The 11872-nt window shown below is 32.9% G+C and overlaps 3 protein-coding genes across 3 annotated transcripts in view; 1 reads left to right on the top strand and 2 right to left on the bottom strand.

Annotated features, from left to right (window-relative positions):
- The window catches only part of LOC125045156, a 5420-nt gene extending 4755 nt beyond the window's left edge, over positions 1-665 (bottom strand). The window contains exon 1 of the mRNA XM_047642303.1: positions 20-665. Within this exon, the coding sequence (XP_047498259.1) occupies positions 20-253 (234 nt within the window). The 5' untranslated portion in view covers positions 254-665. The remainder of the gene's footprint in view (positions 1-19) is intronic.
- A 127-nt stretch (positions 666-792) lies between these two features.
- LOC125045158 (iron-sulfur cluster assembly scaffold protein IscU-like) lies at positions 793-5761 on the top strand. The gene is made up of 4 exons (XM_047642304.1): positions 793-948; positions 2666-2890; positions 3420-3498; positions 4895-5761. Exons 1-4 carry the CDS (start codon positions 859-861, stop codon positions 5035-5037), a joined length of 537 nt encoding a protein of 178 aa, XP_047498260.1. The 5' UTR covers positions 793-858; the 3' UTR covers positions 5038-5761.
- A 70-nt stretch (positions 5762-5831) lies between these two features.
- On the bottom strand, positions 5832-11872 carry LOC125045155. Its single transcript, XM_047642302.1, has 11 exons — positions 11590-11872; positions 9385-9566; positions 8972-9076; positions 8590-8733; positions 7869-7997; positions 7554-7702; positions 7304-7408; positions 6920-7163; positions 6660-6785; positions 6294-6473; positions 5832-6153 (listed from the first exon to the last, which is right to left on the bottom strand). Exons 1-11 carry the CDS (start codon positions 11861-11863, stop codon positions 5938-5940), a joined length of 1854 nt encoding a protein of 617 aa, XP_047498258.1. The 5' UTR covers positions 11864-11872; the 3' UTR covers positions 5832-5937.

Raw genomic sequence — 11872 nt, 5'->3', positions numbered from 1 at the left:
TGACAACTAAATCACTAACCTCGTTCGAATTTAATCCTTCAGTCTCATTGCATTCTTTCTCTACCATCGACGCTTCTCGCAGGAGTATGTCATACTGAACAGGAATTTGATGCCGCTGATACAACAAGTACTTCAACATATCTTCTACGACTCTGCAGCATGTTGAAGATGTCAAAGTTCTATCGAGATTGACGCTTATTTTGACATTTTCTTGGTCCCGACGACCGTGTCTGGGTTTAAAAGCTCCCTCCATCTTGTTTACGAAAATCAGCTGATGGGAGCGTATCCGAACATATATAATCTTTGAAATGTTTGTTTGAAGGTTTTAGATTAAAGAGGGAGAGTAATTAATATAATAATTATTTTGTTTTACTGTGGTGTCTTTGCTAATGATAGGATAATTTTATGTAATGTGCAAATTCATTTCGTCTCTCATTTCTGGAATCATCATGACTTTCAGGAATTATTTATTTATATTGTTTCAGGTTAAACATCTGTCTCAATGTAAATAATAGAAATAACATAACTTTACATAATTAAATACGGTGACAATAATTACACACCATAAAGCATATATGTGCATATATCAACGAATTGTGGTAATACATCGAATTCTAATGATTTTTTTTTTAACCTACTTAAAAGAACTAAACAAGAAATTAAAACCAAAAATCCAGAAAAGAAAGAAATACAAACTCACACTACTATTACACACCGAAAATACCCCCAACCTTCCTTATTCCTGAAAGATGTAAGGGTCCCTAAGAATCCAGCGGCGTTCGAGTCCTCGCACGACGGCTTCAGCTCCCAATACGTTCGAGAAGCAGTGAGTTCCCAGCGTTACACAAACCAACACCAATGGCTCTCCTTCGCAGTATCTCTCGTTCCCTTCCTCTCCTGGCGGGGAGGTCTGTCAGCGTCACGTCATCGGCCAAATATCACGAGAAGGTAAAGACCTTTATGTTGTTTTTTCAAGTTCGAGTCTAATTTTCTGGGGGAGAAAATATCTCGACACAAATGTATTGAGCGGGTCTCGAGGTTCTTGTAGATTGGGGTTTCTGTGACGTAATTAGGAAAAAATTGTGTTTGTTTGCTTGTGTTATTCATGAAAGTGTCTAGGATTTGAGTTAAATGTGTTAATTAAAGAGCCTCCTGAATTATGGCAATGAATATGAGTAATTTCAAGAGTGTCGGTATTTTCATGGCATTTTGATTTCACACTTCGAGTATTTTCTCCAATTTTTTTTCTTAATTTGTATATTTATTTGACGTTGCTGTTTGACGAATGCAGTTTTTGTGTCACCAGCGTCAACTACTCAATGGCTGGTAATTGTAGAAGAACGTATTAGCTGTGTAAAAGAAATTATTCCAATAGGCTGCTGTGATTTGTGAGTTTGAGGAACCACGAAGAAACAGAGATATGGGCAGATGACATAAAAGGAAGGAAAGATATGTACAAATAGGGGAATACTTTGAAATAGGTGCCGTGCTCTGTGTCACCAAAGATTTTATGAGAGATGAAGATTTCACCTTTGCCACTTTCATTGCAAGATGGCCTTCAAGCATTAAACCTTCAAGTAAAGGGTCCAAAAACACGATAAAGGAAAGGAACATGTAACAAGATTGCACTGCATTGTAAAGCAAGATTAAATGCAAGGTTGAATGCAAACTGAAAAAGTCTGTATTTTTCATGAATATTTCAAAATCATTGATTGCTTGAAAAAGTTGTGTGAATGTTTCTTGTGGTCCCTGAATGAAATTCCATATGCCATTTTCAATAGAAAGTGGGGGGGAAAGAAGGTGCTTTTTTTATATTGCAAACTTAGATAAAGACTGTTTATAGGGAGGACTCCGTTTTAAGAAAATGAATCTTTACTGAATGAACAGAGACAGAGACAGAGAGTGAGTCTGTCTATCAGTCTGTCTGTCTGTTATACATGTATCTGTCTGATTTTCATTGTAACATGATTCATTCAACATCATTTTAAGTGCATTTTGTGATTCCTTATTTTTGTCTCGTTAATTGTTATGAAAGTTGGTCTCAAGGATACTCTCTGTTAGTTACCTTGGTCATTCTCAAAATTATTGTGATACAAGCATTTATCTGCCTGTGTTTTATTGTAGCACTCCTGAATTTATTACCATGTCTCTAGGCATCCCAAAATGAAAATCACTATTCATCCTTTTAATTAAATCTTATTCTTCCTCTTTCATAAACTTATGAATAAATAATAGTCAGTTTAGTAAATTTGATAAAAAATTATGCTCTAGTATTTATTCATAATTTTGTATAAATCACTTCAAGAAATGATATAAATTAGAGAAAAAAAAGAAAATTAAAGGTCTTAGAATGTACATCACAAATTTTTTGCTATAGACTCTATGAATAGTCAGACTTTAAATGACATTGTTATGAGAGACGTACAGGGTCCAGCACAACTCAGATAAAATTCTTGTGTTTGTCATGAATATTATTATTGCATTTATTATTTTTACTATCATAAATATAGTTTTTCAAGAGGGGCAACAGGCAATGAAAAAGATTCTCATTAATTTATGGGCATTTAGAAAATAACTTTTATAGACACAGATAATTGGAAAATATATGATATTAAACACACATATACTTTATGGATTTAATAGTAACATGCTTTTGTGCCCATAGGTCATTGACCATTACGAAAATCCACGCAATGTTGGATCCCTCGATAAGAATGACTCCACAGTCGGCACAGGTCTTGTAGGAGCACCTGCCTGTGGAGATGTAATGAAGCTGCAGGTGAAAGTGGATGAAAATGGGAAGATTATTGACGCCAAATTCAAGACATTCGGATGCGGTTCTGCCATTGCATCATCATCGCTGGCAACAGAATGGGTAAAGGGGAAAACTGTAAGTGAACAAGAGGTTGTTTATTATTTAAATTTTGGGGGGAATTAAGAATTGTGAGATGTTTTATTCTTAACAGAATTGTTTTAATCTTTATATTTTATGAATATGTAAAATGTTTGCATTTCAAGAATTCAAGGCCTTAGGAAGAATTTTAATCATTTGATGTTATGCAATGCTTTGATGGATGACAAGTCTAGTCAGGGAATAGGAACCATGGTAGTTTTTGGATTCGTGGAATTGTTAGATTTTGAAAATACATTATAGCTTATACAGTATCAAGTAGTTTACTCTTTAGCATTGTAGTCCCTTTTTTTTTTTTTTATATATGTAAATGTTTTTTAAACTTTTTTGGTCTACTTTTTTCCCCCCCTTCACATAATATATGCTTGCATTGATCAGTATTTAGTAATAGAGAACGACACTGAAATATTATCTACTCCATTAAATTAATAATGGTTTAGACCATTCAATAGTTAATAAGTCTCGGTACCCAGTAATGATGCATATATATTACTTACTCTATTTTCAGATGGATGAAGCTCTTAAGATAAAAAATGTTGACATTGCGAAGGAGCTGAAACTCCCACCTGTTAAGCTACATTGTTCTAGTAAGTAATTTTGTTATATTCATTGTATTATATATATATATATATATATATATATATATATGTATATAAATACATATATATACACGTACATATACATATACATGTATATGGTATAAAAACCCACAATGTAAAACTAGATTTATTGAAAATGAGACTACAGTTTCGGAATCCACCTGGATTCCCTCTTCAGGTGGATTCTGAAACTGTAGTCTCATTTTCAATAAATCTAGTTTTACATTGTGGGTTTTTATACCATAGTATCAACACTGTAGTGTGTTTTCTCCTTTCATACATGTATATACACATATACATATATATACATATATATACATATATACATATATACATATATATATATATATATATATATATGTATATGTATATGTATATGTATATGTAAAGACATACATATCCATATATATGTATGTATATGTATATAGATATGCATATCCATATGTATGTATGTATATATATGTATATGTATATAGACATGCATATCCATATGTATGTATGTATATATGTATATGTATATAGACATACATATCCATATCCATATATATGTATGTATATATATGTATATGTATATAGACATACATATCCATATATATGTATATATATATGTATATATATGTATATGTATATATGTGTATATGTATATATATGTATATATGTGTATGTATATATATGTATATATGTATATATGTATATATGTGTATGTATATATATGTGTATGTATATATATGTGTATGTATATATATGTATATGTATATATATATATGTGTATGTATATATATGTGTATGTATATATATGTATATGTATATATATGTATATATATGTATATATATGTATATATGTATATATATGTGTATATATGTATATATATGTGTATATATGTATATATATGTATATGTGTATATATGCATATATATGTATATATATGCATATATATGTATATATATGCATATATATGTATATATATGCATATATATGTATATATATGCATATATATATTTATATATGTTTATATATGTTTATATATGTATATATCTATGTATATGTGTATATATATATATATATATATATATATGGGTAATGTAATTTAATTTACTAATGGAGTGCATTGCAAATTAGTGTCCTCCCCACCTTCCTTCCTTCATGTTCCCACCACCAAAATGGGTATCTTTTAAATAATTATGTACAGGAAAAATCATAATATATGTGAATATGATGTCATGTATTATGAGTGTTATCAGTTCTATCTTATTCCCTTATCTGGAAACATTCATTTTTGATAGGTCAAGAAAAGATAAGATATTTAGGCCATGTGCCATATGAATGAATGATAAGAATGTGCTTCTGATTATTTAGTAAGCTCACAATATTTCTCAATTTCAGTGCTTGCTGAAGATGCCATAAAAGCAGCTCTAAGTGACTACAAGGTTAAGCAGTCAACAAAAGAGAAGGTTGCTAAGAAAATGTGCAATAAAACCATATTGAAAAATCCTAGCCATTTACTAAATTCATTGATGAAGTGTTAGGCATGACCTCGCATTTCCATGAACTTTGTTCCACTGATAAATAATTTTTCCTACCAACGTCATTTTGCGCTTTGATCTTAGGTTAGTGAAAAATGGTCTTACTCACTAAATAATACCCAGTCTTTTTCTTTTCTGTGTACGCTTCACAAGACACACTTTTCACGTGCCTCATTTAATAGTTGTTTACTTTCGTTTTGTTCTCTGAATATAAAGCTGGAAATTTGATTCTGAAAAGTTTAGAAGAGGGAGAACACTGATTCTCTTAACTGTTATAGTTCATGCTGTGTGTATTAGTAATGAAATTCAACTCTTAGTAAGAAATAAGTTGATTCCTCATTGATATTCTTGCTTTATTATTTTCTTAGTATTTGTCTTTGAGGATATGGAAATCAGGTGATACTTAGAAGCATTATAGAAACCGACTTTTCAGGGACTCTCGTGTTATTTCTCTCTTGAACTTGTTAAGTTGCTCCATTACTAGTATTAGCCTACTTTCACGATGGTTCTAGTAACCCATCGACCCTTCTTAAAGGGGGAAAAAAAATGTATATTAAAATTATGTCACATGTTTTGTATATTGAAACATGGCCTCATAACCTACCTAATTAAAGTAAGCTAAAAGATGCTTTTATCATATATTTTTTATTGATGAAATTCTGAAATGTTCATGCTGTGAACATTATGGTGTATATAATGTAGCAAAAATAAAATGTATGAAAAGATCTGATTGGATATAATTTTCATGACACAGGAATTCTGAACATAATTTGGCAGGGATGGAAAGAAACCACAAATAAAAGAAATCAACATGGTTATGTTTTGTATTTTGTATTTGCAAGAAAGTATAGAAAGATATAGGACTCTTTTGGTATGACTACCTTATGTAAGGTAAATATATTTTCAAGATATAACTAAATTATCACCAATATGCGATGGTGATAACTGCACATAAGATAACATGGTGTCGGGTCTTGCTGTCATGACAGTAGTAAGGTAGTGCCTCTTCTCTTCTCCTCCAAGGATGCCAAACTCTGCCACAAATTCCTCCATGCCAACATTATGCCAACCCTCCTCATCCATCTCACTGTTGTATTCCATCTGCATGTTCTCTAATACCTGTAGGAAGTCACCCAAATACATGAAGATTAAAACAGAGGTGAGGGAATCACATATCTAATTTTCATTACAACAGTTCTCCACCATGTTCTATGCATATTTTTTGTATGAATTCTTATCTCAACATTTTCCAGAATTACCATTTCATTCTCATGCATTAGTGCTATATTGTGCAAAATGCAAGTAGCCTTCAATAATTTCATATTGGTTGCAACGTGTCTGTCCATTTGCTGCATCCTCTTGAATCTGGATTTGAAGACTGTCATGGCATTTGTAGTCAATTTGCTGGCTTCATGATGATTCTCATTAAACAGGGCTTCCTATATTAGAGAAGGAAATGTTCAAGATTGAGTGAAATTAAAAAAAAAAAATTCCATTGCATGTCATATGGAAATTTGACTAAACTTGCATGCTTTTCAAATTCTGAAGTGAATCTTAGAATCAAAAATGAACTTTCTTTTCTGATGGAACAATTGCTGAAAATAAGAAAAGCAAATAGAATTTACCTGGTAAGACAAGACATCTTTCACATGTGGCGTCATGATAGCAGGAGCCAAAGGGTATGTAGCTGGAGCAACTAAGTGGGTCTCTGCACTTGAAAGACTTTGGAGGTGCGCCCAGGCTTGTGATTCCTAAAAGAAAGAAACAAATAAAAGGAAGAAAATGATACATAGTTTGTAATACATATTAAATACTTTCATGGGCTTTGAACGATTATCTGAATACTTAATACAGGATTAGATAAAAAGAACAAAGACTAGCCTACCTGAAAGACTTGAACTCTGGTTCCTGTGGCTGGTGAATCCACATGGATATCTCGGAAGAGGAGTCTATGATCTACAATAAACTGCAAGACGAAGGCACATTTACAGCTTATTCCTTCTTTCACATAGGTATACTCTTGTTTGTCTGCTCCTGCTGGTGTTTTCATGTGAATCAGTGCAGCATCCATAGCTCCAAATGCACCAGGAAACCCACAGTTGTGCTTGATCACTTCTGCTATTCTGATTCTGTTCAAAGGTGTTTTAGTTAATGATCAATAAAATATGATGTCATTTTGAAAGACCACAGCCTTTCAAATTTTGTCAAAATAGAAGGAATTGTATGGCACTGGAAAAGTAACAAAAGTGAATGCTGAAAAATTACCTACCTTTCCTCTAAGCTTGGTAAGCTCAAGTACTTCTCTGACTCCTTCAACAAAAAGTCAGCAAATTTGACAGTGATGTCTATAAAGGCTGCAGACTTTATTCTGAACCTGGAAAATCAATAACGCTATTACTATTCCCTGCAAAATATGGTAATATGTGTAACCTTTTCCCTTTTATATTGATAACTCTAAATCCGATACAAATTTCAAAACCAATATATTTTCCAGACTTGTTTAGAACAGCCCATAGTACCTTGAACATACTGAAGCTAGGCTCTCAGTAGATCCTAAATAATACAATACTGCTAATACATGCTGGCTGTAAAGCTCTAAATTTTCACCTGGCACTTCATCCTCCATCAAATTTTGTTTTGTTTCTTTCTGCCACTCATCAACTAAAAACTGAAAAGAAAGTCCAACACCAAAAATACGAACATTTTTAAAATCAATTTAATAAGAGCAACTTTGCTCTCCCCCTCCTCTTTTGAAATAATTTAATAAATCACAAATTATATAGCATATATCATATACTAAAAGAGCCAAAGAAGAAGAAGAAGAAAAAACATACCTGATACACAGGTCTTGTAACTCTAAATGTGTGGAGAAAGTCGGTCTCATTCAGCTCCGCGTCTAAGGTGGGCAGAATTTCAACTTTGGTATTTTGTAAGTCCCGTGGTTTCCTTGGCCTTTTATTGACCTGCAGAAAATTGTTTGTTACAAGTGTATTTCACTCCAGCCTAAAGTATATTTCACTCCCATCTAAAGGTCTACCACTCATACAACATACTGAATTCAAAGGTAGGAAATGTGTGTTTGTTGATTTATATGAAGCATACGCTTTGTAAAATCAGCTTTTGAAACTTTGCTAAACATACCCTCAAGTATAGACTTATGATTCATACAACCCCAGAATTTTGTCAGATAATTCTCTTGACACATTTACATCTGACCAATGTTTATCTTTAACATCATTATAGATGTGAAAGAAACTCTTTTTTCAGTATTTTGCTGAACAAAATAATTAATGACTAATCTTAAATTTCACTTAGTAAAAGAGTAGTGTTTTTCTGTGTATCTGTGAAGTTAGTGAGTACCAAGAACTACATATCTGAAGTAGTTATTATATCTTATAAATATCAACAGAAAATACCTGCTTTCAAAGAGGGTTGGAATGAGTAAGCGAGTGACTGAATGAGGGAAAGAAGGAATGAGAGATGAGTAAGGGAGTGAGGGATTGAAAAAATGAAGAAATGAGAGAGGGAGTGAAAAAGAGCGAGAGAGCTACACACAATTCCTCTTTCATGGTTGCAGTGATCTGTCTCTTCAGGAAGCTGTATGTATATTCTGCGTTCTCCCTCTGCACGACTTTCTTTGAGTGCAAGACGAAGAAGAAGAGCCTTCAGTTTCTTTGCATGAGCTGTATTTTTCTCAGCCTGTAAATGAAGTACAGTTTTTATTTAGAACTACATGCATTTGGGATGTAAAATCCAACATATGTATGAACAAGTCCAATTCAAAGTGAAAATTTAAAAAGTAGTTCCTGAATAAGGATTTATATACAGTATAATATTGTGAAATGAAGGGATATAGAAACAATTTTCATCCAAATAACAAAGAGGCCCTATATATCCATTATGGTCCTATTTCTGTACAAGGGTTATACTGCATTACCTTGAAAGATGGGAATTTTACAACATCTTTCAATATGATTTTGGCAGGGCAATTGACCTTTTTAGAGACTGGGTGACGGCGGTCTTTTATTTTCAATAATTCAACCTGTAAAAGAAGTAATTAAAAGTGGTAAGTGATGCCAATATTACAACTTATCAGTATTATCAGTTTGTAACATCTGCCAACCACACTGCATCTATCAGTAACTTCATACCAATGGGATAAAAATGATAAATATTAATGACTGCAGCATCATCCTGCCAAACCCCAGTACCATATGATATTTACTGACAGTGTGTGTAATGAGAAAGTAAACGTATGGAGAAACTGTAAAGGTGAATTGGAAATCAAACCTTAATTCTATCACATCCTAAAAGTCAAAAACTGTACTCATAAAATTAACAATTTCATACCTTTCTTCTTTCTTGATGCCTCTTCTTTTGGTACAAATTTCTATCAATGCCAAACTGACATTCTAGTATTTTGCTTCCAATAAGAACATATGGAATGCCATCATTGCCAAGAAAGTTATTTTCCAATTTAACTTTTTGTTCTTCTTGATGCCACAGGATCTTATGGTTGTCTAAACACCACTCTGAAATAAGGTCATGAAATTAAGCATATTTCAATCATATTACATTTTAAATGCACTATACTTCATTTACATTCTTGTGGTATAAAATGCAGAATAAAAGAACATCTTCAGTTCAGCACAAAACTTTTGATAAAAAAATAAAGTATCACCTGCTTACTTGTGATATATTGTACTTTTAGTCTATGAAAACCATCTATAGCAATGCTATATATGCAATTGTGCAATGTCATGGGATCAATAATGCCTGTGAGTGACTGGCATCAAATCTGGAGGTCATTAGTTTACATGACCTGCAAGTAAGATGTGCTCCTATTTTTTGCATACCACAGCTGATTTAAAGTTGCTAGTACTGCTAGATTATTTTGAATTATTGATATTTAACCCTTAATTTGCTTCTTATGAGGCCAACATATACCTTATACTGACTTTGCTACTTTATTAAATTTTTTCAGCACCTGTATGGTTATAAGCTTGCTTTCCTATATTATTTGCTTTTATCTGCTATTGAATGTATACATGTACTGTACTATGGACTGTCTACAAAAATAAGTTAAATAAAATAACTACTTCCTAGCCATTAGAAATAAAATACACTTTGGGTAATGTTTTTATAGCCCAAGAAGGCATGTGAACAATAAAATAGGGATGCTATGCCCATAAATGCAGAAGTAAGTATTTGCACTCCCCTTCAATATTGGTCATACCATGCCTAATATGATTAATTAGTTAGGTATATATATTTGAAAAATGTATTAACTTAATATTTTACAAATTAATATTTTTTCCTCATGTAAAACAATAACTGTCCAAACAGGGTTAAGAAATACACAGAGATGATTATAATGGAAATATTATAATGCCAACTACTAAAGTTAATATTTGTGGTCACTGGAGAACAAAAATATTAATATTTTTTTCTTCATGTAAAAAATACCTGTCCATACAGGGTTAAGAAATACACAAATAAAGATACTATAAAAATATAATGCAAAATACAATTATCTCTTTAAAAAGTGTGCATAGCATTTAAGGTATATGTTTACATGATAACTGTGCAGCCACCACTGACCTCCATGCTTTTGGCACTCATGCAAAGTTCAACAGATCTCCAATATATATATATCATTACAAACAGAACTTGTAGAGCCTGCTGGTCTGCTAAGCCCATGCTCTATTCTGCTTTATGATTTAATGAATGTATTGGAGATTTGTTGTACTTTACCTGACAATAGGATTTGCTTGACTAAATATTTATCATATATATATATATATATTGAAATTAGTATCAATTCTACATACAAGCTATTGATAGTATAATAACCAGAAAAAAAATATCACTTGTGCTTTTTGCTCAAATCAAGAGTTAATGCATAAGGTGTCGGTCAGGGAAAGAATCTTGGAATAAGGGGAAGTGTTTGCATTTGTGAAGGTACTTGTAACGTCATGCGCTTGTTTAACGGTAATTTTCTGGAATAGCATTGCTTAACCTCTGTGCCCCCAGCAAATACCCTTCTGTGGGGGCAACCCCTCCCAAGAAAACAAAGAATCCTCACATATTCCTGGCAGGGTAGAGTACATGACCGACATGTGGGAGTCTGTCAGATGCTTTATCCTGCTCTGGACATGTGGAGGTTTCTTTGTTTTCCTGGGGGGTGGCAGATATTATAGTGACTGATTCTGTGTATATTATTCATATAATACCGTCATTTCCTGGGTACCTTTCATGCCCTCCCCTGCTACTGGGGTCAAGAATTGCACGGATATGGGGGATTCCACAGCGTAATTTCGAAATATTTGGATAGTAAAGAGTGTCAGGAATCAATCTATATCAAAATCGTCTCGATCGGCTATGCAACACTATTCCAGAAAATGACACATTTAGTTTGTCAGTAAAAGTTTTGATTTAGGGTAGCCTGTTCCAGCTCTGTATGGTACGTGGAAAAAAAGGAGTGCTTGTAAGACTCAGCGTTGGTGTGGTATGTAAGAAACTTACTGTTACGAAATTCATTACAATACCACCCACCATTTCTTCCAAAGCTTCTCTGCACTTTGTAGCATATAAATTTGGATGAAGTTTGTTCCTGATATCTTCTTATGGTCTCATTGGCCTTCTCTATGCTGTCCACATATCCACAAGTCGAGTTTATCATATAATCGAAATATTCATTCTCAGCTGAAGTTGCACAAATAACTTCTGCTTTCACTGCATTGTTATCAATAGTAGAAGGTGCCTCGATTTTGATTGTGACAGAAGAAGGCATTTCTTCCTCCGAGCGGATGTGAAGAATTCCAGCCATTGGGTTGTG

This window comes from Penaeus chinensis, chromosome 36 (assembly GCF_019202785.1).
Source record: "Penaeus chinensis breed Huanghai No. 1 chromosome 36, ASM1920278v2, whole genome shotgun sequence".
Lineage (NCBI taxonomy): Eukaryota > Metazoa > Arthropoda > Malacostraca > Decapoda > Penaeidae > Penaeus > Penaeus chinensis.
The sequence above is the reverse complement of the archived record's forward strand: the minus strand, read 5'-3'. Positions and strand labels throughout refer to the sequence as shown.

Coding starts and splice junctions, on each gene's coding strand:
- LOC125045158 (XM_047642304.1), top strand. CDS start 859: ATGGCTCTCCTTCGCAGTATCTCTCGTTCCCTTCCTCTCCTGGCGGGG. Junction 949..2,665: donor CGGCCAAATATCACGAGAAG/GTAAAGACCTTT, acceptor TTGTGCCCATAG/GTCATTGACCATTACGAAAA. Junction 2,891..3,419: donor AATGGGTAAAGGGGAAAACT/GTAAGTGAACAA, acceptor CTCTATTTTCAG/ATGGATGAAGCTCTTAAGAT.
- LOC125045155 (XM_047642302.1), bottom strand. CDS start 11,863: ATGGCTGGAATTCTTCACATCCGCTCGGAGGAAGAAATGCCTTCTTCT. Junction 9,567..11,589: donor GAGAAGCTTTGGAAGAAATG/GTGGGTGGTATT, acceptor ACCTTATTTCAG/AGTGGTGTTTAGACAACCAT. Junction 7,998..8,589: donor GCAACCATGAAAGAGGAATT/GTGTGTAGCTCT, acceptor AATTTTCTGCAG/GTCAATAAAAGGCCAAGGAA.